The sequence below is a fragment of the Dama dama genome, chromosome 2 (genome assembly GCF_033118175.1).
Source record: "Dama dama isolate Ldn47 chromosome 2, ASM3311817v1, whole genome shotgun sequence".
In the NCBI taxonomy this organism is placed as follows: Eukaryota; Metazoa; Chordata; class Mammalia; order Artiodactyla; family Cervidae; genus Dama; species Dama dama.
In genome coordinates, this window is record NC_083682.1 from 310,605 (window position 1) to 338,021 (window position 27,417).

Consider the following 27,417-nt stretch of genomic DNA (forward strand, 5'->3'; position numbering starts at 1 on the left):
AAGGCATCTCTCCTTCACATTCAGCAGGAGAAAGAAAGCTTCTCGCCACTTCCTACAGCCCAGCCAAACAGAGACCACAGAGGCCCAGCCCCCTGAAACCTCCTTACTTTGGATCCCCAGCTCCTCCAATGGACTCTAGTTATCACAGCCTCTATTCCCAGCTCCCTCTTTTCCCTAGAGTAGCAGGTTCCCCCACCTTTTTCTCTAGATTTGCCTGTGGTCCACCACTGCTCACATACCCTGAGTTGCAATTCCTCTGCTATTCCTAAATAAGTCTGCCTTTGCTGGTGAAATAACTGGCTAATTTATTATTAAAGGTGACAATATCCATGTACAGTTCTGCATGTTTTCATTTCTCTTGAATATGTACCTAGGAACGGAATTGCTGGGTCACATGGCAACGCTGTCTCACCCTTTGAGGAGCTGCCAGACTTTTTCAAACTGGGTTCACTGAATATTTTTGTAGGGTGCTCTGTCTATATTAATAATCTGAGTCAACCAAGATCTCTTAAGAACTACTCTTTGGCCACCAAGAGGCTAGAGTCTGGAGATCCCAGTGAAGACTGGGAGAACACGCCTGGGGACAGGCCGCCTGGGGAGGAGAGTTTGGGGCGTGGCTCAGGGCAGACAGCCCAGGAGGAGGGTCTGGGGCAGCCTGGGCGCCCCTGATTAGGGAGACGTCGCTCCTCCCGCAACTCAAGCAACGCTAGTTACCTAGCGACCAGGTGGCATCCCTCCCAGCAAGCTCTGTTCCTAACGCATGACATCGGAGACTACGAGTCCCAGGACACCCCGCGCCCAGGCGCTCAGACTACAAGTCCCACAATGCACCGCCCGCCCTTTTCTTGCCGCCCCCCGCCTCTGCTCTCCAGAGACCCTGCGGAGCGGGCGCCGCGACCCCTTCCCGGCGCTCTTCGCGCGGTCTCGCGCTGACTCGGGTGCGTGGGGTCAAGGCGCGGGGCGGAGCGGCTGGGGCCCGGGCGTCATGCGAAGGGGTGAGCGCCGGGGCGCCGAGGGGCCGCGGCCGGGGTCCCCGGTGCCGGGGGGCAAGGCCTCGCCGGAGGAGCCGCCGGACGGCGCGGCCGCGGGCGGAGCGAGCGGGCCGGCCGCGGGCCGCCGCAGCACCGAGTCCGAGGTCTACGACGACGGTACCAACACCTTCTTCTGGTGAGGGACGGCGGTTCGCCGGGTGCCGGCGGGGTCGCGAGGGGCGTGGCCACGCCGCGCGGGTGGAGTGTGCCCCGGGACCCCGAGACCGGGCTCTCGCCGCCGCCCCCCGGACACGGCCTGCCGGGTGGTCCAGCCCCTACCTTTGACTCCTGTCCCCTCTCCCGGGAGGGTTTGGCTCCGAAGTCACCTCAGAGCGGCTTTTCCTGACCTCCCTGCCCGCAGTACCCCTCTGCCCTGCGTCCGGCCCCTTTCTCTGATGGTGCGGATGCCCTGTGAAATGACACCCTGCTCCCCTGGCGAGTGGGGTAATATCCGCGCCGCACTCCACGCCAGGACCCCAGTGGACGAGTGTGGAGGGAAGGCGCTCCCTCTCAGTGGCCCCGCTCCAGCCCAGTCCTTTGACCCCTCTACAGCTCTGACCTGGCCAAGCCTCGGCGTCAGGCCGTCCTCTGGTCTGCCTTCATGGGGGGATCACCGAGGGAGGGGCAGCCAGGAGCAGAGTTGGAAGAGTTCATGGGCGGAGTTGGGCGCTTCTGCGTTTGAGGGTCCAGGAAACCAGCCTTGGGTCAACAGGTCCCAGACATGGCTCATGCACCTGATGACCCAGTGACCTTGGGCTACCCTTTGCCTGTCTGAGCTTCTCTTCCGTTGCTTGTTAAGAGGGACAAACCCTGTACCCTGGAAAGTGTGCTTCTTGAGAGGAGGGCTGTGGCTGTTCTTTGCTGCTCAGTTCAGGTCCACCTGAAGTTGAGTCCCGTGATGGGCCCTGGAGACAGTGGTGGCTTTGGGCCATAGCCCGCAGGGATGCTGCATGGAAGCAGCTTCTTCAGCAGGTCGGGGAAACCTCAGAGAAGGTGCACGTGGGGCCACATGTGTCATATCTGACCCAGGAGAGGCCGCAAGGGGAGGGTGTGGTGGGGGAAGCAGCCCTCTGACGAGGTCAGTGTTATCTCCTCTGTTGTGCAGGCAGCTGCTTCAAGGGTGGGGTGGGAGAGGGGTGGGTGACTCGACGACTGGCCCTGCTTTGGGAAGCTGCTGTGCACCAGTGGCCTGAAGTCAGAAGGATGGGGGAAGGATGGGGTGCCCTCCTCAGTGAGGGTGCAGCCCCAGAGCTAGTGACTTGAGCACTGTGGGACCCTGCTGGACATTCTGTGAGTGGACCAGGCCATCTGCTGTCCTGCTTGTGGGGCAGGGCCCCTTCAGACTGCAGGACAGAGGGCACAGTCCTCCCATACCCGAGCTGCTGGCCACTGAAGGGAGACAGGTCCTGGAGTGGTGGCCGGGCTTGCTTTTCTTCTTTCCCATTCATTCAGTGCATGTCGTGGGGGATGTCACTTGCTGCTTTAGGGCATACAACAGAGAATGAAACAAGAAGCTTAGATTCTGGCACAAGCAGGCTTCCTGTGCTGGCCAGGGGTTGCTGAGCCTTGCACTGATCTCAGAAGGCAGAGAGTTAGAAGAGCGAGTGCAGATATCTTTAGAAGCACAAGTGCCAGCCCATGGGTCCCTGCCCATGGGGACACAGAAAGGCCTGCCGTAGTTGGGCTCTCCTGTGCGGAGATCTGATGGAGCCTGGAAGGCTCTGAGGAGGGCATGCGCCAGGGCTGCTGGTTCCTGGGACCTGCCTCTAGGGCGGGTGCCCCAGCCTCTCCCCCACAGATGTTGGGGTGCTGGTGTATGTGGTCTTTGTGGCATCTCGGGCTTCTGCCCTCACCTGAGTAGGGGAAGAAGCCTCATGTCTCCTTCAGGCAGGTCACCAGACGCTCACTGGCGAGGATGACTCTTTTACTGGTAGGGCCCAGCCACTTTCCGCATCTCCCATCGTTGACTTGCTGTGCTGGCATTTTAAAAACTCTTTCATTTCAATTTTTTGTTTTAGGGAATTTTAGTAATGAGTGAGACCAAAAATTTAAAGACTAAAAGGTATATATTTGTGGAAATGACTATATGTTCCACAGTTACTCAAACTAACTCTTCCATGTTCAAAACTTTGTTCTAACAGTTTTCGTTTTCAAAGAAGTTTGGGCTTCTTGAGGGTCAACTTATCAGCCACACAGTTTGGAATTCAGATTGAGCCTCGGCTTCCGAGTCTGGGCTGCTTCAGGCTGGAAGGGGCAGAGGCCGGCAGGCTCCGCGGTGACACCGACCCCTCTTCTGCCGGCCGTGGTGCCTTCGGTGGGGGACACCTCAGGGAAACGTCAGGACCACAGATACTGGGGAAGCATGCAGAGATACGGCAGCTCAAACTGTCTCAGCGTTGTTCCAATCACTCTTAGAGACCCAGTGCCCTGACAGGTGCTTGTAAACGTTACCGCCTATAGGTGGAAGATAGGTGAATCAACACTGGGTCACCATGCTTCAAGTCAGGGAAGAGATGGATGGTTGTGACGTTTGGGAAACGCTTGTTGTGTGCTCACATCTTACAACACTGAGCCTTCGGTGAGTGCCCTAAACTGATTCTCGGGGCTCTGCTGTTAACAATATGCTTTAAAAGTAGTTATGAGAATTTGCAGGGCTTATCTTAGATGCCCCAAGTTCCAGGAAATGCCTTCTCAGTCATTGTGTGTTGGGGTTTGCCAGCTTTGCCCACATCTGGGCAGCATGAGTTGCCAGCTGATGCCTTTTTGGTCAGGCTGGTCGTCGGCCCTCGGTGCCTCTCGCAGGCCTGGAACTGGCCGTCTGGTTGTGGTCCTACCTGGCTATGCACTCATTCTCACAGCCATACCTTCATATCTTCTCTAAGTGGTTTGGGAGGCTGCCTCCCTGCCCACGTGGCGTAGTGAATTGGTCATCTCTAGAGAGGGGCTGACAGCTGGGCATTTTCCACTGGTCGTGGCAGGGAGCCCAATGTCCTCGTGCCCTCATGCTGGCCCAGTGGCCGAGTCACAGGATTCACGGCCGAGTGATCCCTTTGCTGGGATCCCACATCCCCTATTAGCCAGGCAGCCAGGCGATGCTCCGGGAGCTCTGGCGTCTGGAGGGATATGGAGTCTTCCTGTGTCCTGAGCCCCAGCGTGTCGTCATTGCAACGTCTCTGTTCACAGTGAGCATTCCGCAGCATTCCCAGCCCTGGCATACACACTTGGCTACATCGAGTCCGCCTTGATCCATCCAGCCTTCCGACGTGGGCCCTGGTGGCCCCGGTCAGCATTCATGAGGACAGTGCCTGGAGTGTCTTCCTTCCCACTTCGGTGGCTCTCTCTTCCTGGCCACCGGGTTTCCCTCGGATGTCACTTCCCTTCTGTCAGGATAGCTTCCCATGGTGTTTCTTGCAGGGCAAGTCTGCTCCCCAGATTCCCGCCTTCTTCCTCTGTCCGCCTTTACTCCTCAGGGTTGGGGATGCTGCTTCAACATTTCTTTCACTGCTTTACAAATTTTGTCCCACTTCTGGGCTCTGAGGTTTTTGAGGAGAAATCTGAGCTCAGACTTGGTGTTTGAGCTGAAAAGGAGCCTGGCCAGGAGTCTGTGCTGCAGGGGCCTTTGGGACCAGTTCTAACACCTTGATTTCTGACTTCATTCCTGTTTTTTCCTTTTTCCTCTGAAAATGTTCACCAGGGTAAGTGTGGCCCCTGACTCTCGGGGCAGGCAGATGGGCGTTCTGGAGCACAGGGGCGTCTGCCTCCCTCGGGGTGCAGGCTGCAGACACCCCGGGCTCGAGCAGCCATCCTGTGGCTCCACCCCATCCCCCACAGGCAGGTGTTTGCAGGCCTGGAGCTGGACACCAGCGGCCCTGAGTGGCTCTGCTCAGCCCTGCTCGACCCCTTCCTCCAGCCACGTGGGCCCCGCTGATGGCCCGCCCTGTGCTGGCCCTCAGCTCTTGTCTTACAGGCCTGGACCTGCATCTCCAGGTCCAGGGGCTGCTGTGAGGCCTTCCCTGATTCTGCGCCCCACCCCTACCCACCTCATTTTCCCCCATATCCAGCCCTCTGTTTGTCTTGGTCCAAGAGCGACAGCTCAGGAAGGCAGGATTGGGGTTTGTTGGCACGTAGTAGGCATTCTAGCCAGTGTGTTGTCTGTGTTGCCTGGGAGCACTTGCCCTGGGCCTCCTAGACTCACAACACGGGTGTGGTGTCGGTGTGCTGGAGCCGTCCTGGGCAGGGCTCAGACCCCAGGCCCCCATCACCGAGCTGAGTGGCCCTGGCAGTGTGGTTCAGCTCTGAGCATCCACAGGGCCAAGGTGAGGAGGCATTCCACGCCTCGTCATTGTCAGCTCAGCCCTGGTGGGGTCTCAGCAGCTCTGCTTCTGCTTGTGCACATAGGGTGGGCAGGGTGGGCCATGTCCTCGACCCAGGAGAGGCAGCTGAGCTTGCCGAGTCCCTCTGTGTGTAGGCCGGTGTCCAGCAGAAGTTGAGTTTCTGGGTCACCACCTCCAGGGAGCCTCAGGAGTGACGGCCTGGACCTTATGATGTCATCTTGCGCCGGTCTCGGGCCTTGAGACACCGTGTGGAGTTCAGCTGGAAGGCTGAGGTCCTGGAGTTCCCTCACAGCCTCAAACTCACACGTGAATATGTTAATATTGAATTGTATTAAAACAGTTAAAATAGGAGTTTGTTCACTTCTGACAGTTTTAAATGCCAGTGTTGTGAAATGTGGTAAAAGAATGAATGCAGTGTCTGCTTTCTTCACTTGGAGCTGACTTACCTGAACGTGACTGTTTCTGTTTTCATAATAAAGAGCATAAAATAACAACTGAATAGATGGAGAGATATTCATTGTCTTGTGGGTAGGGGAACTTGCATGTAGTGTTAGTCACATATCAATTCTTCCCTTACCAACCGAGAAACTGCAGTTCCAATTAGACTCCCAGTAGCATCTTTTGTGGCAGCTGTCAGACTGCTGTCGAGTGAAGATGGGAGAGAAACAAGTGAGCTGGTCAGGATGGGGGAGTGGGGGGCCTGCCGGAGGCCGGGCTGGGGACTGCTGCAGCATCCCCATGCAGCCTCACTGCTTGTCCGCTCCCACTGGCCAGCAAAGCTGCACGCCTTCCATGTGTTGCTGGCCAGTTACGTACCTTTTTCTGTGAAGTGTGTGTCGAGTCTTGTTTGCATTTTCAGGAGATTGTCCTTACTGTTGAGTTGTTAAGAGCTCTTCGTGTGTTCTGGGTACAGAGGCCTCTGTCAGGCATGAGTGTCGTGAATGTTTTCTCCAAGCTCTTGACTGACTCTTCCGTGTCTTCCCTGTTTCACGGGGTTCTGACGGCAGGCAGGGAACTGACGCTCAGTGGCCAGCCCTGGGCTTACTGCTTCCCGCATGTTGTCCGCCTAGTCTTCAGGACATCCCTCAAGGCTGGAGGTGTCTCTCCAAGGACACACTCTGCTCTTTTGGGTCTAGGAGCTGGGTCTCTGCCTCCTTTGCAGACAGCTGTTAGCAGGCAGGGGCTCCGGCAGGCACGTGGTGCTCAACACAGCATGGTGGCTGCGGTTGTGTTTCCGGTCAGGCAGGCCTGCTGACTGCCGAGAGCCACCTCCTTGCTCCTGCGTGGGGCTCTGGAGCCTCAGCCAGGTGGCCAGGTAGAGGGAGGGGCCGCTTCCCAGCCCGTCTGGGCAGCCGTCCCGCGCCCTCGCTCTGGGTCCCGGGGCCTCTCTGCACCTGTGTCTGCATCACCCTCGCGGGGCTCTTGCACTCGGTCACAGCACAAACCACGAGGTTGGTCTCTCGGTGTCATCTGTTGTTTGACTTGAGCCGTGTGACTTGTGGCGCGGTCCCTCTGAACAAGAGCTGCCCCCTGCTCCCTGCTGCATGCCCGCCCAGCCAACACGCAGGCAGAGGACCATCCGAGCATCACGAGACTGGCAGCCAGCGGTCAGTGGGTTTTGAGCTGCAGGTCAAAGATGGAGTGTGCTCCTTGAGGGGCATGTCACCCGCATGCTCTCCGTGTGCTGATGCGGGCTGTGTTTGCGTTGCAGGCGGGCCCACACCCTGACCGTGCTCTTCATCCTCACCTGCGTGCTGGGCTACGTGACTCTGCTGGAGGAGACGCCGAGGGACACGGCCTACAACACCAAGAGGTACCCTCCCAGCCCGGCAGTGGGCAAGGGTCGGCACTCCTGGGGCTCTGGGGCCTTGCAGCACTTTCAGCCCCTCTTCTACCCGGTCCAGCCCTGGCACCATCAGCCCGGCTCCAAGGAGGGCTCAGGGGGTCAGGTCAGCTTCGATGGGGCGGCACCCCCCCCATTCGCTTGGCACCCCAGGCCTCGCCTGAGTGGCAGGTCAGCTCAGTGCCGATGCTGTCCCCTGGGCGGCGCCAGGCCACATGGCCCCAGGTTCAGCCCCACCAGGCTGTACCCGCCCTCTCAGGCCCCAGTCGCAAATGCAGTTGTCACCTGATGCCCCCTCCTTGGGCTCAGTTAGTTTGCTAGAGTGGCTCACAGAAATCAAGGAGCATTTTGCATGTTTATTATAAGTTTACCACAGACTAAGGGACCACCAGATAGGGAGACGTGGGGCGGGTGGGGGCAGGGGTGCTGAGCGCCTGCGCACCCCCGAGGCCCTTGGGGTCGCTTACCCGGCCTCTGGGCTCTTCACACTGCGCGGTCGACTGAGGCGTAGGCCACGCGCGGCATCCTCCCCAGAGGGCTGGCGGGACCTGTGGTTGGCTCCCCTGGCAGCACCTCCCATCTGGAGGTGGGATTCAAAACATAACCAAAGACAGCTTTGTAGCCCTCAGCAGTTAGGGAACTCCAGGGGCTTAGGAGTTCTGGCTAGAAACAGAGGAAGACCAAATCCATATTTCTTGCTGTGAGTCACAGTGACTGTGAATTTGAGTGTCTGGGCTCTCTGGAAGGCCAGGCATGTTTCCACCAGTGAGCGCCGCGCCCTGCACTGTGCTGATACGAGGCTGCTGGAAAGTTTTGGCCCGGTGTGAGGAGCGTGGCCCATCTTGTCTTATCTCCAGAAAGAGACTAGTTGGCAGGATTGTGTCCTTTGCCTGACTCCAGTAGATTCCGGGGCCAGTCTCAGAAGTGCATGGGGAAGATTAACTGGTTTTAGAACTCGTTTCTGTGTATTTTCTACACTGGACGGACTCACCTCTCCCCTCTGGTCCCATGAAGCCCCCGTTGCTGTTCCAGTCCTGGGGCCCAGGCCCCACCTGCTCTGGGAGGGCAGCTGGAGGAGGCCAGGCAGGAACAGGGGCGGAGGGCACCGCCCAGAGCTGCCAGGAGACTGTAGATCAAGTTTGGCGGGTGGACTGGGCTTGTCCTCCTCCATCTGTGGGGTCTCGCCCTCCAGCCAGACTGTGACGTGGACACCAGGGTCCAGGACACGGGAGGCATGTCTCGCCCTCCCCCATGAGGTGCAGGCCTCCTGCCCGGGCTCCTGGCTCCACGCTCTGTGAGGTCCCCTGCCTCCCTCCTGCCTCCCCGTTGGCTTTGCTGGACCTTCCTCTTCGTTCCAAGTTCTATGTGTCAGCCCCCGAGTCTAGCACCTCTGAGTGCCCAGCCTCCCCAGCCCTCCATGGTCACACTGCAGGCCGGCACGCAGGGAGTGGGGCCCAGCGCCGAAGAGGCAGCTGCGCTGCTCTTGGATCTCTGGGTGGGCCCCTGGGGCTGCCCCCCCCCCCCCCCACCGCAGGGGGCCCCAAGGATTCAGGAGGCAGTGAGGCGGTCTGGCCGGGGCGCTGCACTTGCCTCGAGGGGGTTTCTGATGGAGCCTGGTCTTCACTGTGAATTTGGGTGCTCGCCCCGTGTGGAGGGCTTGCACCATCTCCTGCGCGCAGCCATGCAGGAAGCCCGGAAAGCAGAACTTGGTCAGACTGAAGAGGTGTCCCGTGTGGCTGTGAGGTTGGGCCAGAGGCGAGCAGTCCTGATGTCACCGGGCAAGCATGGTCCCAGGGAAGAGCCACTGTCACCTCCCCCTCCAATACAGAGTGTCTCGGAACACCGTCCCGGGGGCAGGGCTGGGTCTCACCAGACGCTTGCTGGGTCAGTCACAAAGCCTTGCTGCCAGGGACCCCCACTCCAACCCCCAGTGTCAAGGGGGCTTGTTGGCTGCCCCCAGGGCAGTGGCCCCAGGACCCCTGTGGGCACGTCCCCAGCTCTTCATCCTGTGCCGGCCTTTCTCCTGAGCCGTCTGTGCCCGAGCAAGGGTACAGGGGTTGCCCCCAACAGGGCGCCTGGGTCTCTGCCGGGTCCCCGTGTGATTTCAGCAGAGGCGGGGCTGGGGAGGGCAAGCAGGTAGGAGTTTGGGGCCCCAGGCGCTCCTCTGCCCTCTCAACCACTTCGGGGCAAGAGAGCTCCCTCCAGGCCCTTGGGGCTGCCATGGTGCCTGGAGCCTGTCTTGGAAGCCTGCAGGCCCCACCCTGCACCTGACCAAGGCTCTGCAGCTTCTCCCAGGGACCGGCAAGCATGCAGGAGCCCTTGGACCCCAGAGGGGGCCCCGCCTGCTCCCCGAGTCAGCACCTCACACAGCCTGGGCTGTAACGAGGCCCCCTGTGTCTCTGGAGGCTGCTGGGGCATGCTTATTTTTATTTTTTATTATGTCAGAGCTTTTGATGTTTGCTTCCCAAAAGTTATGGTTATTTTTTTATTAATATTTATGTTGTTAAAAATTTAGGAAATTGGTTTGCTTTCCCTAAACTTTCAATTTTGCCTCTTTTTATGGATCTAACATGTTCTATCACTTCAGGAGAGTAGATTTCCTTCCTCAGCCAACTTTACTGACGTGTCATTTAATACAACATGCACCTAATTAACACACGCTGCCACTAGGTGGAGGTACGCGCTGGGCTCCCTCTGAGGCCGTGGTCAGTCTGCACGGCTGGCCACAGGCCCCTCTGACCTGTCTCGACAGGCCTTTCTTGCCTGTCGTAGAGTCTCGGCCGGCACGCGCCCTCATGTCTGGCCCCTCCTGCTCAGCATGATGGTTCTGTGACACCCGTGTTGCTGTGTCTGTCAGCAGTCCTTCTGGTCTGTTTCCAGGGGGTGGTCCACCGTGTGGACACGCCCCAGTTCCTTGGTTCATTATCTGCTGGTGACGCTTGGGATGTTTACATACATATGCACATCAGTTCAGTTCAGTCGCTTAGTCGCGTCCAACTCTGCGACCCCATGAACCGCAGCACACCAGGCCTCCCTGTCCATCACCAACTCCTGGAGTCCACCCAAATCCATGTCCACTGAGTTGGTGATGCCATCCAACCATCTCCTCCTCTGTCATCCCCTTTTCCTCCTGCCTTCAATCTTTCCCAGCATCAGGGTCTTTTCAAATGAGTCAGCTCTTTGCATCAGGTGGCCAAAATATTGGAGCTTCAGCTTCAACATCAGACCTTCCAAAGAACACCCAGGACTGATTTCCTTTAGGATGGACTTAATGCACTTGTAAATGTATAGACTTATCAATACATGTACAGTATCAGTGTATGTTGCCTCTTTGTAACAGAAAGAAATACAATGTACCCACAGCACTTAGGAGGAACCAGCCAGAGGGCAGAGGCTGCCCAGCTGCAGGGCTGGCTGCACGCAGGTGCAGTGGTCAGCACAGTGTTGTTGGAGGAAGCTCAAGCAGAGCCCAGAGCCACACGTCCTTGAGGGAGGAGAAAGGCAGGTCAACAGAGAAAGAGTATTGGACAAGTGGCCTTGGGGTAACCGGATCTGATGTACTTTGCACAGGAATAAATTCAAAATGGATTATAGACCTAAATGTAAAATAGAAGACTAAAATTTATTGAAAAAAACACAGGAGAAAATCTGGTGATGGGTTTGATGATGGTTTTTTGTCCGTGCCAGGCAGCCTGTGGGATTGTAGTTCCCAGGGATCAATCTGGCGCCCCCTGCAGGGAAGCAGGTGTCTTAACCACTAGATCTCCAGGGGAGTCCTGATGGCTGTTTAAATAGAATGCCAAAAAGAGGCTCTGTGGACTTGATGAAAATGAAAAACTTCTGCTCTACAAAACACACTGCTGAGACAGCAAGAAGACAAGCCGCAGGCTGGTGGGGGACATTCGCCAGACATGCGCCTGACGGCATGTCTGTTTTCACTGTGCAGAGAGCTCCAGACCTCCGCACGGGGATTCAGCAGCACAGACGAACCTGGCGGGAGGTCTGGACGGACACCGGCAAGGACGTGAGCGCGGGAAAGGACATGCAGCCCCGTGCGTCTGCAGGGAGCGCCGCCGCACACATGCCCCAGCGGCCCCAGCAGGCAGCACGAGGTGCCGGCGATGCCTGGGGCAGCAGGAACGTCTGTCACAGGACGAAGCAGAAAGCAGCAGCTGTGCATCTTGGTGTTTACCCAGAGGAGCTGAGCACTCACGGCCACAGAACCCGCACTGGGGCGTCAGAGCAGCTTCGTTTGGAAGCACTGAACTTAGAAGCCCCCAAAATGTCCTCGGTGGCTGAATGGGTGGACAGTGGACTGCATTCATTCATACAATGGAATATTATTAAGCAGTAAAAAGAAATGAGCTGCCAAGCCATGGAGACAGAGATGAAGCTTAAATGCCTATTGTTGAGTGAAAGAAGCCCATCTGGAAGGCTGCATGCCATGTGAGCCCAGTGCTGTGGCATCTGGACATGGCAGAGCTGTGAGGGGAGAGAGGAGTGGTTTCCCAGGACAGAGGAGTGTGAAGAGGTGGAGTATGGGAATTTTTGGAGCCTTGAAGCTGTCGAGTTGATGTCGTAATGGTGAATACAGGACTGAACAACACCAACCTAAGTGTGCAGCTTTTAAAGACTGTTTAGCAGGCGGAGGACCCCAGGCAGGAATGCGGCGTGAAAGGAGAAGCCCCTGCCTTAGCGTGAGCACGGAGCCTCAGGGAGGGGCCGGGGGCAGGCACTGACCGCAGTCACCTGAGAAAATTAAACGCTCAGGTGTAAATAAAAAAAAAAAAAGTGTACAGGATCCACATAAGAAAAACTACAAAATTTTGAGGACTGAAATCAAAGATCTAAATCAGGGGACCGATAGTCCATGTTCGCTGATAGGATCTCAGTATTGGTGAGGTGTCATTTCTCTGGATCTATAGATTCAGTGAGATCCCAGCCAAATCCCAGTAAGTTACCTTGTAGACATGAGTGGGGTCTGCAGGCATGAAGGCCCAGGATGTGTGCAGAGCGCTGTGCCCTGGGGGTGAAGCTGGTTCCCACGGGTGCGGGTTAGAGCGCGTGCCCTGGGACCACACAGGTGGCGGGTGGGGGCCGAGAGCCTCAGTGCTGGGGGGAGGTCGCAGGCGACCGAGGGGAGAGCGACCGTGGATAAGAGATGCTGCTGGGGCATCAGTGAGGACTCGGGTGCAGTGCAGTGTGGAGCCAGGTTACACACAGGAGTATTTGTAGTGTGCGTGTGTGCAACGTTGGCACACACGTATCTTGTTGTTCTGTTGGCCAAGAGGGTCCAGAGGGAAGGAGCACATGGCCGCCCAGATCTTGGTTCCTAAGACCATTCATTCTCCAGTAAAGGAACCAGACTCCCTGGAGAAATGGCCGATTCCAGGGCTGGGACAGGGAGCCCCCAAGATGGGCCTGGGGTGTCTTCCAGCACCAAAAGGGAGGTGCTGAATTCAAGTGCTGAATTATAACCCAAGTGTAATGTAGATACCCTCGAATCCATGCTGATGTCAGAGATGAGTCAGGAGATGTACCTCCTGCACAGAAGGGTTCCTGTCGGGCTGTGGAGCTGCTCCCCACCCCCATGCAGGGGCCTCCCTCCCAAGGGCGAGGGGGACACCGGACAGGCACCCTGCGGGGGTCCAGTCGGCACCAGTGGTCCGGGTTGTGTCCATGTTGATACGATGGGAAGATGATCTTCTTAACATCTGTTGTCTCACTTCGAAAAACCCTGTAACCCTGATCTAATCATGAACAGCAACAGCCTTCATTCAGGGGCGCCCACAAAACACCTGCCCAGTCTTTCTCAAAACTGTGCAGGTCATCAAAACAGGGGCCGTCTTAAGAGCCTGTCAGAGCCCAGAGGAGCCTAAGGAGACAGGACTCGTGTGGGGCCTGGGTGGGGGCCTGGAGCAGGAAAAGGTCATTAGTTTAAAAACTGAGGAGATCTGAAAAAAAGAAACACTGTGGACTTGAGTTATTGTGTCTGTATTGGTTCACTGGTGACAGGCCCCAAACTGATGGATGTGGGAAATTCTGCACCGTCTGTAACTTTTCTGTTCTGAAATTAAAAGATTATTTTAAAATGTAATTTATCTGCTTTCCTCTAAAAGTGCTTCTGGTGGACAGGTTTTCCCAGGTAGTCTCGGGGTGGGAGGGCGTCTCAGCCCTTTCGCTGGGCTGTGAAGCGTGGCCACCGCCCCGGGCGGCTCCGTGTGTGCTCCCCGAAGCCAGTCTGCGCCGACCGCCAGGGCTGGGGCCGGGGCTCGGGGTCCTCAGGCCTGCTCCCGGGCCGCGTGGGGTAGCCATGGCCTGGAGCGCAAGACGGGGACTGGCTCCTGTGGCGGGCAGGGTGCCGTGTGTGTCTGCCTGGCTTTTGCCGTCTCCTGCTGGGCTCCTGCTCGGCCTGGATACGCAGCCCTGGGGTGAAAGAGCCACCAGAGGCCTGCCTGCTGGAGCAGGAAGCCCTTGGACCCTGATAGCATCTTTCCTTCTAGGGCTTCATGAACCCTGGACCATCATGTGTGGACTTGGAGGGGTTTTTTGTTTGTTTGTGGTGTGTGTGTTTAACATGCAGCCTGCCTTAGTGGTGTAGTGCTTGATGGTACACACAAGCCAGCCCGGGGCCAGGGCCTTCTCCTGGGGTGGTGCTGCCTCTGGGGGCCATGCAGGCCAGGGCGGCGGTGCTCAGCCACCAGCTTCACCACGGCTGAGCCTCAGCTCTGCCCCACTGGGGGTCGGGGCGGTCCCCACCGTGGGTGCCCCAGTCTCCCACCTCCTGCCTGGGAGGGGCCGACCCAGAGCTTCACGCTTCCGCACACTGAGGGCTGTTTGTTCTTTATTTGCAGAGGTATTGTGGCCAGTATTTTGGTTTTCTTATGTTTTGGAGTCACACAAGCTAAAGACGGGCCATTTTCCAGACCTCATCCAGGTAACTTGCCATTTCTTTCTCTGTGTGTGCCGAGTGGTGGTGCTGTTCTGAGGGTCGCGTTGTGTCTGTGCTGCTGCGTGAGAGTGTCCTGCCCCGCCCCATCCGGCTTGCACGTGTCAGCGAGGAGGGTGGGCGAGACCGGCTTTGCCGGAGTCGGGAAGCCCTCCTTCTCTGGGCTGCTCGCCCTCCTCCGTGTGTCCCCCCCGCACCGCCCCCGCTCTGGGCCCTTCTGTCCCATTGCTGCCCACCCTGTGCTAGTCAGGGAAGTCTTCCTGGGGGCGGAGCGGCCCTGGGGCCGCACAGGGCACTTGGCGTGGCTCGGCTCTCCGCTGCAGGGCCCCCCCAACCTTGCTGTTCACGGTGGGGGGTCCCTGGGCGCCGTGTGCAGCCAGCTCTCCTGTCTCCACCATCCCGCCTCCATCCCAGGGTCATACTTTTAGATGAAAATAAAACCCACTCATGAAAGTAACCACCGTTAAGTTTTAGTGTGTTTGTATACATGTATACATACACAGTGGTAAAAAAAATTAGCAGTGGACTGCACTTGTATTCTGGGTCATCACTGTTCACTTCAGGCTTCACACAAGCACGTCCTTGTGAACATTTTGAGAACTGGAGTTTTGGTGGCTTCAGCCCTCATCTGAATGTACTACACGCACGAATCCCATCCTAGAATGATGGTGCTGCTTGGTGGTTTCCAGTTCCGTAGTGATAAGCTAGGCTGTGGTGATTTCCACGTGTGCACTTGGGTGCCCCCTCCCATTACCTGTGGGAGCGGCAGAGTAAGGGTCCCTGTTGGGTGTTGCCCAGCTTCGCTCCAGAAGGGAGGGCTCAGGGTCACGTGCCAGGGGCTCTGAGCCAGGGTCTCACTGGCCGCTCGGCCCCTCGAGACGTTGGTGTGGGTGAAGCCTGTGTGGCCCCTGCCCGGGGCGTGGGGCCGTGTGATTGTCCTGGCCTCCCTCACTCGGGCTGCAGGACCGCCTCCACTGGTTTGGGCCTGTCCAGGAAGGGTGTGGTGGTCTAACCAGAGTCAGGGAGGAGTGAGCTCGAGTGTCAGAAACCAGAGCCAGTGAGAAACCAGGTTCAGTGCTTGTCAGACGGACGTGGGAGGGAGAACACGCGTGCTAGAGGCTCCTTCGGGACCCATTCAGGGTGGGGGCAGCAAGGCCGCGTGGGCGCCAGGACCTGGTGAAGTCGCTGGGGGGCGGGACAGGCAGGCCCGCCCGGTTGGCCCAGCAGGACTTGGTTGCGTGGTCGAGCCCGACTTCGGCTCTGGGCCGGGTGGGCCCGGCCGGCCTCCCCTCCATGGTGTCTGAGTCTGTGTTCCGACCGTGGCCTTGCCCTTCTTTAGTTGCTGTATGTAAACTTTCTCTGCCAGCCTTGGTTAGTCACCACGGGGCCTGTCCAGGACCACCAGCCAGATGTCTTGTTCACCTGGTGCTCGGTGGGAAGTCCTCAAATCCTGAAATCAGGTTGCCTCTGCAGGCCAGAGGACAGCGTAAGGATATGTTTCGTGACCTCCACCCGCCCCCCCCTCCTGGGCCTGGCTCAGGTCGCTCCTGGGGCAGCAGACATGGGGCTTCAGGCCCACCGGTCTGGGGAGCTGATTTATTTGGAAACTCGAATTGGGTCTGGCCTGTTAAAAAGGCCCCCTTCCTTTCGTGATTTTTATTTTTATTTGTGGCTGTCTCTAAAAGCTGGAGTAAGTGGGCACGTTGCCAGTGCTGTTGAGGTGGCCAGTGTTGATGTTTAGGAAGAAAGGTGCTCGGCTGGGGAGTGGGGCAGACAGACTCAGGGGACCAGCTTCAGGAGCCTCTGGGCGGCTCAGGGAGCGCAGGGCGGTGCCGGGGGTCGTGGGGAGGCCCTGGCGGGGGTGGACAGGGGCCTCTGGGTACTGGGGTGGGGTGCATAGGCCTGGACTCCTGGTGGGCTCCACAGTCAAGTGGTGGGGCGTGGGGGGCCTTTCTGACCCACGTGGGTGTGGACAAGGTGGGACAGAGCTGCCCTCACAGGCAGCGGCCAGTCACCACAGCTGTGTCCCCCCGCATCCCCCACCACAGCCCTGGAGCTGCTGCTGGAGCCTCGAACCAGGGAGAATTTTCCAGGTGTCCCTATCTTCAAGAGCATGAAGAATGCTTGTCACTTCAGCTGTTTACTTCCCGAGTACATAGCCAATTTTCCCAAGAATTCACCAGCCTGTGTTTTCTGCCTGTGCGAGACTGGGTGCTCACAGATCTCCTGGCAAACAGATGCGGGGCCAGCTCCAAGGTGCCGGGCCACCCCAGGGCCGGGTGTGTGCACAGCTGAGCCCAGGCGGCTGCCCAGGGATGCAAACCCAGGAGGCGAGCGCTGCACATGCCCCGCCCGCCTGCCGCATGGCCTGGCCCGGGTCCCAGCGAAGCTCAGGGTGGGAGGGCATGTACCATGGTCATGGGTGACCTGGAATAGCTGTGGAATAACCGTGGCCAAGTGTGTGTGCACAGCTTATTTTTTAATTAGCTGTTAAAAGTAGCCTGGTGGTGGGCTTTTTTTTCCCCACAGACATAAGCATAGGGAAAGCAGGTGTCTTAGGCCTTATTAAACAGGTTTATGAAGATTCTTGGAGCAGCTCTAGACCTTCCCTTTCCCACTGTCTCATCTGCCAGGGAAGGTTGAGTTGAGAGAGTGGAAGGCAGATGGTGAGGGAGAGAACCAGCTAACAGAAGGGCTGCTTCTTCCAGCTTTGTTGGGATGTAATTGACACATGACGTGAGCTTAAGGGTTCTGAGTGATGACTTCATGCATATTGCAGTATGGTTAGTTAGCACCTCTGCCACCTCGTGTAACCTCAGCTGTTTTTACGGTGAGAACACTTAAGATGGACTCAGCAACCTTAAAGCATATAATGTACATGCCACGTGTCGCCACGGGACAAGCGTGCTGACCGGAACTCAGGACAGTTTCCTAAAACAAGTCGTCATCCCAGGAATTCGGGACCATTTAATGTTAGAAAATGTGTTAACATCACTCGTCACACTAACACTGAAGGTAAAAAACAGATTGCCATGAATGCAAAAGAATAGGTTTTCATATTCGTTCATGATAGAACCGATTCGACAGCACTCTGGGATTAAGAGATTTTCTTAAATTTGACAAAAAGTCTCTACCAAAACCCTGCAGACCTACTTAGTGATGAAGGTTAGGAGTGTCCCCAGTGGACACAAGACAAGGACCTTTGCTTGTGTCCAGTGGTTTGTGGGCCTTCTCTGCTGCGGCAGTGAGACAAAAAGAAATGGAAGATTAGGGACAGGAATGGAAGAAAAGGAAGGAAAAGCATACCGGAGAGAAACTGTGTGCTCACCCCTGGTGGGAGCTTGCTTCTGAAGTCTCTGCTAGGGCCCGAGAGGGGCCCAAGAGGGGCCTGGAGCAGGGCCCAGGCATGTCGGGTGTGCAGGGGCCGCGTGGGCGTCTGGGGCGCCCCGGGGCGGGCACCCCTAACCCTGTGTTCTGTCTCTGCAGCTTACTGGAGATTTTGGCTCTGCGTTAGTGTGGTCTACGAGCTGTTTCTCATCTTTATACTCTTCCAGGTAAGCGGTTTTTCTTGGTTACATGAATGAGGGCGGTTCAGGTGGGTGTGAGGTGGCAGAGAAGGCTCTGGCAGCAGACATGGGGCACTGAGCGTCGGCGGTGGGCCGAGCCAGTCGCCATGGCCTCACTTCCGGTCTGTGGACGACCATGGCTGCATGTGCGTTTGTCTCTTCTGGCATGTGTTTGGCAAGGTGGTCAGTGGGAGGAGGTTGGAAACTCACCTCCTTAGGAAATCTTGGATCAGGATTTGTTGCCGCCGATATCTGTCTGATAACACTCCTTGCTCTGCTGGGTGAAGCAAGTGTGCCTTTGAGGGTGGACTTCAGTATTCAGTCTCAGAACCGTCAGCAACGGCTGCGTGAGTTATCATCACGTGGGAAAGTCTGTCTTTAGGGAAGGTGTGCAGGGCCGGGCATCGTGACGCTGTGTGTGTGTGTACATGGCAGAGTTAGCCTGGCCCCCTCGCTCCTGCCCTGCAGCCACAGTCTGTTCCCTGCACCCCTGCCGTTTGTCTCGGACACTCGTGTGAGTGGAGCCGCGTGGCCTTCTCGGCCTTGAAGCTCACCCGGCTGCCTGCCCGCACCCGCTCCCCTGCCTGGAAGGTGTTTCTGGTGGAGGCACCGCTGTCTGTCTGTCCCTCCAGCAGTGTGCGTCTGGCGTGGGGCAGGTGTGAGAGGAGCCTCCGGCACAGGCTCTGGTGTGACCTGGCCCCGGGAGTGCTGCTGCATCGTGGCGGGTCAGCCCGGTGGCCGGGGCCCTCACAGCTCTTGCCGTCATCAGGATCTTTTATTTTAGCCGGTGTCTTTTCATGGGTTTCACTGCATTTCTAGAATGGCTCATGATGTTTACCAACTTCTCCTGCATTTATGACCCAGGAAACAAACATCCTCTTTGGTGAAGCGTTTATTTTTGCCCTTTTTAGAAATCTGGCAGTTTGTTACTGTAGTGTTATGAATTTTATGCTATCCCGGCACAAGGCCCTCTGCCGGCTATGGCTTGCACGTTCCTTCTCCAAGGCTGCAGCTGGGCCTTGTTCTTTTAACAGTGGTGGGCCTTGTGTCTTCTCTTTTTTTGCTTTTTTTTTTTTTTTTTTTGATAGGTAAGAAATGGATTTATTCAGATTCAGAGAGAAGCAGGCTCCACAGTGTGAGCCTCTTTTTTTGCTTTTGATGTCATGTGTAAGACTTCTTTGTCCAAGACCAATTTATTAAGATGTTCTCCCATGTTTTCTGTTAAAACCATCATGGTTTTATATTTTACACCGAGATTGTTCATTCATGTTGAGTTTCTTTTTACATTTTGTTTTGGAATAATTAGATTCACAGGAAGTTGTGAAAAAATTGTGCAGGTAGGTTCTGTGTTCTTTTACCCAGTCCCTCAATATTTTGCATAAATATAAGATAGCATGTGTACCTGAAATTAACACAGTATTGTAAGTCAGCTATTTTTCAGTCAGTGTGTTGTGTCTGACTCTTTGTGACCTCACGGACTGCAGCACGACAGGCTCCTCTGTCCTTTACTGTCTTCTGTAGTAAATTCATGTCCACTGAGTCAGTGATGCCATCTAACCTCATCCTCTGCCACTCCCTTCTTCCTTCAGTCTTTCCCAGCATCAGGGTCTCTTCCATGAGTCAGCTCTTCACATCAGATGGCCAAAGTACTGGAACTTCAGCTTCAGCCTCAGTCCTTTCATGAATATTCAGGGTTGATTTCCTTTAGGATGGGTGGTTGGATCTCCTTGCATCCAAGGGATGCTCAGGAGTCTTCCCCAGCACCAAGTTCGAAAGCATCAATTCTTCGACTCTGTGTTTTTTTTATTGTCCAGCTCTCAAATCCATACATGACTACTAGAAAAACCATAGCTTTCTCTAGACTTACTTTTGTCGGCAAAGTAATGTCTCTGCTTTTTAACATGGTGTCTAGGTTTGTCATCACTTTGCTTCCAAGGAGCAAGCGTCTTTTAATTTCATGGCTGCACTCACCATCTGCAGTGATTTTGGAGCCCAGGAAAATAAAGTCTGTCACTGCTTCCACTTTTTCCCCTGCTGTTTGCCATGAAGTGATGGGACCGGAGGGACTTCCCCGGTGGCTCAGCAGTGAAGAACCCACCTGGGATGCAGAAGGCGTAGGAGGCCTTGGGCTCGAGCCCTGGGTCGGGAAGATCCCCTGGAGGAGGGCATGGCAATCCACCCAGTATTCCAGGCAGTATTCTTGCCTGGAGAATCCTGTGGACAGAGGAGTGTGGAGGGCTACAGTCTATAGTGTTGAAAAGAGTTGGACATAAGTGACTGAGCACACACGCGTGATGAGACCGGATGCCATGGTCTTAGTTTTTTTAATGTTGTGTTTTAAGCCAGCTTTTTCACTATCCTCTTTCACTGGCAGCAAGAGGCTCTTTAGTTTCTCTCCACTTTCGGCCATTAGAGTCAACTATGCTTCAATTTAAAATAAATATATATATATAAGACAGTATCAAACCAAGAAATTGATATTGATGCAATCCACAGAGCAGTTTTACTCACATGTACGCACACACACGTGTATGTAGAATTTGGTACAGTTTTGGGGAGGTTTATTGCAGTGCATTTAATTAAAAATATTTTTTAATTTTAGTAAAAAAAAAAAACAAAACATAAAATTTACCATCTCAACCATTTCCAGGCGCACAGCTCGGGACACTGAGACATTCACCAGGCTGTGTTACCTTCCCCACCGTCATCCCCAGAATCTGTTCATCTTCCCAAACGGACACTCAGTGCCCTCCCCCCACCTTCCCAGCCCCCGCCCCGTCCGCTTCCTATGTCTATGGATGCGACCCTTCCAGGGACCTCCTGTCGGGGGAAGTGAGACAGCATCTGTCCTTCTGTGACTGGATTATTTCTCTGAGCATCATGTCCTCAAGGTCCATCTGTGTTGCAGCCTGTGTCAGGGTTTCTTCCCTTTTTAAGGCTGAGCAGCATCCCGTGGTGTGTTTATACAATGTTTGTGTGTTCACTTATGATGAGTGGGCACTTAGGTTGCCTCCACTTTTGGCGACTGTGTGTAAGGCTGTTGTGAATGTGGGTGTGTGAGTGTCTGTTCAGCCCTGCTTTCCCTTCCTCTGAGGACCCTCCTGGAAGCGGGACTGCTGAGGAATCCTGGTTAACCTCAGAGGAGCTGCCGGACTGTGCTCCACGGCAGCTCTGCCCCCATCACAGCCCCGCCAGCCATGCGCAGCCTCCAGTTTCTCCACGTTCCCCCAACTCTTGGTGTAAAGTGGTGACGTGTCTCCTGTGGTTTGATTGCTCGTGATGCTGAGCATCTCTACACGCGTTTGTGGACATCGGTATGTCTTGGGGAGACCAGTTTTTGTTCTGGTTGATTTTTATTAATGGTCCCTATTTTGTTTTATTCATTTAAAAGACACTTTATTTTAAAGCAGACTTACAGGATTGTGAGGTTGGTGCAGAGAGGTTGATTTCATTAGTCCTTCACCAAGTTTCTCCTGTTAGGAACATCTTACACTAATATGAATCGTCTGTTACAATTGGTCATTGTTAAGTAAAACCCACACCTTCTCTCAGTTTATCCTCTTCTCTGCGGCACAAGATTCTCCCCTTAGGCAGGTCTTTGATTTCTCCCAGCGGTGCTCTGTGGTTTTCAGAGTGTATCGCTAAGTGTCACTCTTCCTGACGCTGTCCTCAGTGGGCTTATCTTGGCTTCACGTTGCTCTGCTGGTCCTGGATCTGGAAACACAGCCTGTGTGCTCTGTGCTGTCAGCTGCACCTGACCCATTCATTCTCACAGCTCTGCTGCTGTTCAGGGGCTTCTGAGAGGGTCTCTGCAGGAAAACGGGTTCACGTCGTCCTCACCAACCTGAGTGTCTATCTGTCCATCTCTGGCCTCACTGCCCCAGCACCAGCCTTCTCACCCCCAACTTCTCAGTAGGGAGCCCTTACCAGATGCCCTTTATCAGTGGAGGAAGTTCCACTCTTCCTAATTTGTTGAGTGTTTTTATCATGAGAGGCTGTTGAATTTTATTGGTTTGATGCTTTTTTTTGCATCAGATGACATGATCATGTGGGGTTTTGCCTTTCTTAACATGATGTGTTAATTCATTTCCTCATTTTGAACCAGCTCAGCACTCCTGGGATAAATTCACTTGGTCATGGGGCATGGTCCTGTGTATATGCTGCTGATTTACTTACCCAGTATTCTGCAGAAGATTTTTGCGACTGTTTTCATAAGAGACACTGTCTGTAGTTGGCCTGGAATGTGTTTTTCTGGCTTTGCTATCAGGGTTGCAGGGGGTGTGTCTGGTGTTCCTTTTAGGATTTGACACACGATCCTGATCCTGACCCCTGACCCCTGACCGCTGGTGATAATCCAGATCCCTGGCAGGCGTGTCTGTCAGGTTCCCCCGCCCCCTGCCCTGAAGAGGGAGGCGCCTCACAGGAGCGGGAGCAGCTCCACAGCCCAGTGGGAAGCCTGTGAGGGGGGTGTCTTCTCCCCAACTCGTTTCTGACATCAGTGCCTCCTCGCAGTTATCTATGTTATCCTCTGGGTTATAAGTCAGAATTTGATCCATTGCTCAAATTGTTCCAGTTTTGGCTGCCAGGAGCTTTCACATGCCCCATCTTTGTGGGTTCCCGGTGTTTTGTTTCATGTTTCTGAGCACCTTCCTCCTTTTGGTGCTGGAAGACACCCCCACCCAGGCCCATCCTGGGGCCCCCTGCCCCAGCCCTGGAGTCAACCATTTCTCCAGGGAGCCTGGTTTTTTTAGAATGGTCTTAGGAACCAGGATCTGGGTCCTGTCAATTAGCATCGTGGAGCCATGTGGGTCCTGGCCTTTGTGTGCAGATTTCCTGCCTGGCTGCTGCCCTGTCCCACAGGGTCCAGGGGTCAGTCGGCCTCCTCGGCCTTTGCTGGAGTGGAGGTTCCTGGTCTGGCCTCTAGGCTTGGTTGACGAGCCCAAGGCTGGGACGGCAGCCAACTTCCTCCGATGCCCTGAGACAGACTTGTTACACTTGTGCTGCTCGCTTCTGAGCGTGAGTGTCCAGGGCTCTGAGTCCCGCTGTGCTGGCACCAGAGTCCAGGGGCCATCCTGACTCAGGACGCAGTGCTGACAGGTGCTGCCCTGCTTCCTGGCCCTCAGATCCCATGTTCCCAGAGCATGTGTGGGGACATTTCAGTTCATGGCGTCACCTCAGTCGTGTGACAAGATGCAGGTCTGGGCATCGTCTGTCCGCACACCACAGACCACCTCTGCTCACCGGCCTGGAGCCTCCTCCCTGTGTGCCCCTTGGCTGGTACTCGGGGTCCTGATGACGGGGGTCTGGGGCCCCAGCTGGTGGCCAGAGGGGGTAGAGGGAGGAACAGGGCTCTCTTGCTGGGGTCCTCCCCCACTGGGGGTGACACCCAAAGTCTCTGTGCTGGGTCTAGAGGCATGTTTGGCTGACGTTGGCACCTTCGTGTCAGGAGAGGCTGCCTAGGCACCGTGTGAAGAAGCACATCCCACGATGCCGTTCCTCTCTGTGGGGTCTGGACCCCAAACAGACTAGGGTAGGGGAGGGGGAGATGGTGATCTGAGCCTCTCCATGGGAGGCACACCTGTGACCCCATGGGGGCATGGGGACGCCCTCGGACCTGAGACACCCCCATTCTGCCTGGCCCCAAGTGGGGCCACACTGAGACAGGTGCTTCCCCTCCTGGTCGGTGGGCGCTGTCTGCACACTGCAAACCCGCCCTGTTGACGCTGGTACTGCCCTTGCAGACCGTCCAGGACGGCCGCCAGTTTCTGAAGTATGTGGACCCCAGGTTGGGGGTCCCGCTGCCAGAGAGGGACTACGGGGGAAACTGCCTCATCTACGATGCGGACAACAAGACCGATCCCTTCCACAACGTCTGGGTGAGTGCCCAGGAGAGGTCACCTGACTGGCCTCACGCTATGGGGGCTCCTCCTGGCAAGGCTGTACCACGTCCTGGGCGTGACACTTGGCAGATTATTGAACAGGCTCCTAGGAGCTGCTCCAGGTGTGGGTGTTTCTGGAACCTGAGTCATTCTGCAGACTGGAGGGGGCGGGGGACCCGGGGGCTGAGCAGCTCACATGTGAGGGTGCCCTCTGGCAGTGGTAGGGTCCCCTCCCAGCTCACACTGGGGGACCAAGCATGAGGCCTGCATCTGCCCCCACAGGACAAGCTGGACGGCTTCGTGCCTGCACACTTCATCGGCTGGTACTTAAAGGTAGGTACCTCCTTGTTGGACAGGACACCTGGTTTCAGGCCCACCCTGAGCTCTGGGTGGTTTTCCAGCCGTGCGGTGGGCGGGGCCCAGCCCACAGTGCTGGATAGGCAGGCTGCTGGGCTTGGGGTCCCAACCCGACCTCATGTGTCCTGGGCATTGCAGTGGCCAGCAGAGAGCACAGGAGACTGACCCACGGAGGCCCCCAGTCCCTGGGTGGGACAAGCCCGTAGCTCATCACACGCACCCCTAGGTTGGGGCACCCCTGAGAGCTGCCTTGGCATCCTGAATCGGGGCAGCTGGAGCGGAAGCTGGGCAGCTTCCTGCCTGTGTGTCACCTGAGGACTGTGGGGAGGGGAGGGGTGGGCTGTCCCTGGGGGTCCCACCGCGGAGAGCTGATGCCCCGGCCTTGGCCACAGACCCTGATGATCCGCGACTGGTGGATGTGCACGATCGTGAGCGTGATGTTCGAGTTCCTGGAGTACAGCCTGGAGCACCAGCTGCCCAACTTCAGCGAGTGCTGGTGGGACCACGTAGGTGCCTCCCCAGACCTGCCACAAGCCCGTGTCCCCATCCCCGCCGGCCACACCATGCGGGGAGGAGGGCAGCTCCGGGTCCCCTCCCGACAGGGCCGTTGGTGCTGGGGGCCCATGGCGCCACCTCCCACCTGGCTCCCACCCCCAGTGGATCATGGACGTGCTCGTCTGCAACGGGCTGGGCATCTACTGTGGCATGAAGACCCTCGAGTGGTTGTCCCTGAAGACATATAAGTGGCAGGGCCTCTGGAACATTCCAACCTACAAGTACGTCTCTAGAGCTGCTGATCTGGTGGGCCTGGGCCCTGGTGTGGGCCCTGGGGGGCCACAGGAGAGGATGTTGCCTCCTGTGAACTCCACCTGGGATGTGACCCTGGGCATTGCTCTTATGGCAACCAGGACATCAGTCCATCCTGGCCACCCAGCTCCTTGTCCTCCCTGCCAGCCCTTCTGGGGTCACCCCTCCCGGGCTGCCTCCCCCTTGTGAAGAAGTAAAACTGTCCAGGAAAAAGCCTGGGGGGGGGGGGGGGGGCGGGGAGGTGGGTGTGCCCCAAGCGCACTGCCCTAGCTGACGGGCACTGGTTCCAGGGGCAAGATGAAGAGGATCGTGTTCCAGTTCACGCCCTACAGCTGGGTCCGTTTCGAGTGGAAGCCGGCCTCCAGCCTACGCCGCTGGCTGGCCGTGTGCGGCATCATCCTGGTGGTAAGGCCGGCGAGGCTGGGCTTCCCGTGCACCGCAGCCCGGGCTCCCCGCCACCCTCCTCTGCCCCCAGTTTCTGTTGGCAGAGCTGAACACCTTCTACCTGAAGTTCGTGCTGTGGCTGCCCCCCGAGCACTACCTGGTCCTCCTGCGGCTCGTCTTCTTCGTCAACGTGGGCGGTGTGGCCATGCGGGAGATCTACGACTTCATGGACGACCCGTAAGGGCCGCGTGGGGGCGGGGCCTGTGGGCTGGCTGGGGGCGGGGCCTTGGGGGCGGGGCTTCCCTCGGCCTCGGCGCAGCCCCACCTCTGTCCGCAGGAAGCTGCACAAGAAGCTGGGCCAGCAGGCCTGGCTGGTGGCTGCCATCACGGTCACGGAGCTGCTGATCGTGGTGAAGTACGACCCGCACACGCTGACGCTGTCCCTGCCCTTTTACATCGCCCAGTGCTGGACGCTCGGCTCCGTGCTCGCCCTCACTTGGACCGTCTGGCGCTTCTTCCTGCGGTGAGCGCCGCGGCCCCGGGTGTCCTGCCTGCCGCCCCAGGCCCTGAGCTCCTCTGCGGAGCGGGGTCCAGGGACCCCCGCGGGCTGGCCTGTGGTGACGCACCCCTGCTACCCGCAGGGACATCACCCTGAGGTACAAGGAGACACGGCGGCAGAAGCAGCAGGGCAAGGAGGACCAGGGCAGGGCGGACGGCAGCGTGGACGGGCGCACAGCTGGGCTCGATGACGCCTCGGGGCCCGAGGAGGCCGACAGAGAAGGGGTGCCGGCCGCACACTGACGCCTGGGCCCTCGGTCCTTGGTGATTCTCGCCGTGAACCTTCCGACAGCAGCAGCCCTCAAGGTTCTGTTTCCCTTTTCTCCCGCGTGTACGGTGGCACTGGGCTCGTCGTGTGTGTGCGGTGTGTGTCTGCACGCACCTGGGTGTATGAGTGCTGGAGCGCGTGCTCCTGGCTCCAGGGTTTCCCCCTGGGCCTGCTGGTCCCTGTGGAGCCAGAGCCCCTGCCCCTCTGTGCAGTCAGCCTGGGATCTCCACGACCCCGAGCTTCAGGACCCAGATGGTATGGCCCAAGCAGTGGCATCGTGGTACCCGCCTGCTCCCTGGGCCCCACGGGTCCCCCACGACCCCCTGGCGGCCTGTGTGAAGGATAGTCGTCCAGGGACATGAAGAGGCTGAGGGAGGGCACATTCCATTCCTCAGGATCTTCCATCTGACCCTCTAACCTGGAGGGTGTGTGGATGGTGCTGGAGGCAGAGAGACCCAAGGCCTGGCCCCCACTGTCACGAGAGTAGGTCATGAGGGTCTCTGTGGCCCAGAGTTGAGGTCACCTCCACGAGCAAACAGCAAATAAAAGCCATGGTGGAGGCCTGCAGTTCCATGTCTCCTCGCTGCCCCTCAGCCCTGTTCTCCCCTGTGCCGCCCTGCCCCACCCCGCCCCGCCCCGCCCCCCTGGACACAAGTCCTGGCAGACTCTGGTGAGACGTGGGTAGAGCTGGCCCCCCGCTGCCCCCCAGAGGTCGGTGGACTGTCTCAAGCTTCACTACACACAGATGAAGAGAAGCAAGGACACTCCCGACATTCCCAGGGGCGGCGCAGGCCCGGCTCTTGGAGCACCACTGCTTCAAAGCTCTTTTCCTTGGTATTTTATTTTTGGCCTATTAACTGCTTTTTGGGAGAATTTCAAACCTAGAGTGAAGGATTGACCTCACACCTGTGCCCACCCCTGCACTTGTGCATTGAGCTGTTGAGCTGTTTCTCAGCCTCTGGCTTCGGGGGGCTCTCTCACTTTGGGAGGAGACACAGGGCCTTGGTGTCAGCTTTGATCTGGGCTCAGGGCTGATGCCTTCCCACCATTACAGGGGCACGAAGCATCTCGTCTGCTGGGCTCCCCCCGGGGTTCACGGTCACTCTGGTCCCAGTCCACCTCCCGGCTTCTGCCGTCCCCAGGAGCCCCCCTTGATTTCTGGCCCCTTGAGCATCTCCCACCTAGACTGGGACCACCCATTTCTCTGTGGAGCCTGTTCCTTCTGGGGGAGGATAAGAAGCCAGGGTCCCGGGTAGGGCACCTTGAAGGGCTTTGTAGCGAAGGCAGGAACTTAACTGCACAGGCTTCTGACTCTCTGAAAGCTGCCCGGAGTCCACAGCTTGTTTGTGCTGCTCAGGGCAGGTCACTCCTATGGGTTCACCCACAGCATGACTGAGGCCAGTTCGATGGAGTGGACCCTGCCCTTCTGTCCACTGGGCTC

At 57.0% G+C, this 27,417-nt stretch overlaps 1 protein-coding gene across 2 annotated transcripts; it reads left to right on the forward strand.

The window, feature by feature from the left end:
- The first annotated feature begins 985 nt into the window (after positions 1-985).
- PTDSS2 (phosphatidylserine synthase 2) lies at positions 986-26,543 on the forward strand. Of its 2 annotated transcripts, none has more exons than XM_061160274.1 (12): positions 986-1,167; positions 7,077-7,178; positions 14,063-14,145; positions 17,644-17,711; positions 23,465-23,599; positions 23,885-23,935; positions 24,352-24,465; positions 24,617-24,735; positions 25,057-25,171; positions 25,242-25,387; positions 25,488-25,673; positions 25,792-26,543. In XM_061160274.1, the coding sequence occupies exons 1-12, from the start codon at positions 986-988 to the stop codon at positions 25,949-25,951; spliced, it is 1,461 nt and encodes a 486-aa protein (XP_061016257.1). In that variant the 3' UTR covers positions 25,952-26,543. The 2 variants fall into 2 exon arrangements, with proteins under 2 accessions (XP_061016257.1, XP_061016265.1); XM_061160282.1 differs by having other exon boundaries at positions 25,615-25,673; positions 25,792-25,955.
- Positions 26,544-27,417: the final 874 nt, after the last annotated feature.

Coding starts and splice junctions, on each gene's coding strand:
- PTDSS2 (XM_061160274.1), top strand. CDS start 986: ATGCGAAGGGGTGAGCGCCGGGGCGCCGAGGGGCCGCGGCCGGGGTCC. Junction 17,712..23,464: donor TCATCTTTATACTCTTCCAG/GTAAGCGGTTTT, acceptor CTGCCCTTGCAG/ACCGTCCAGGACGGCCGCCA. Junction 23,600..23,884: donor ATCCCTTCCACAACGTCTGG/GTGAGTGCCCAG, acceptor CTGCCCCCACAG/GACAAGCTGGACGGCTTCGT.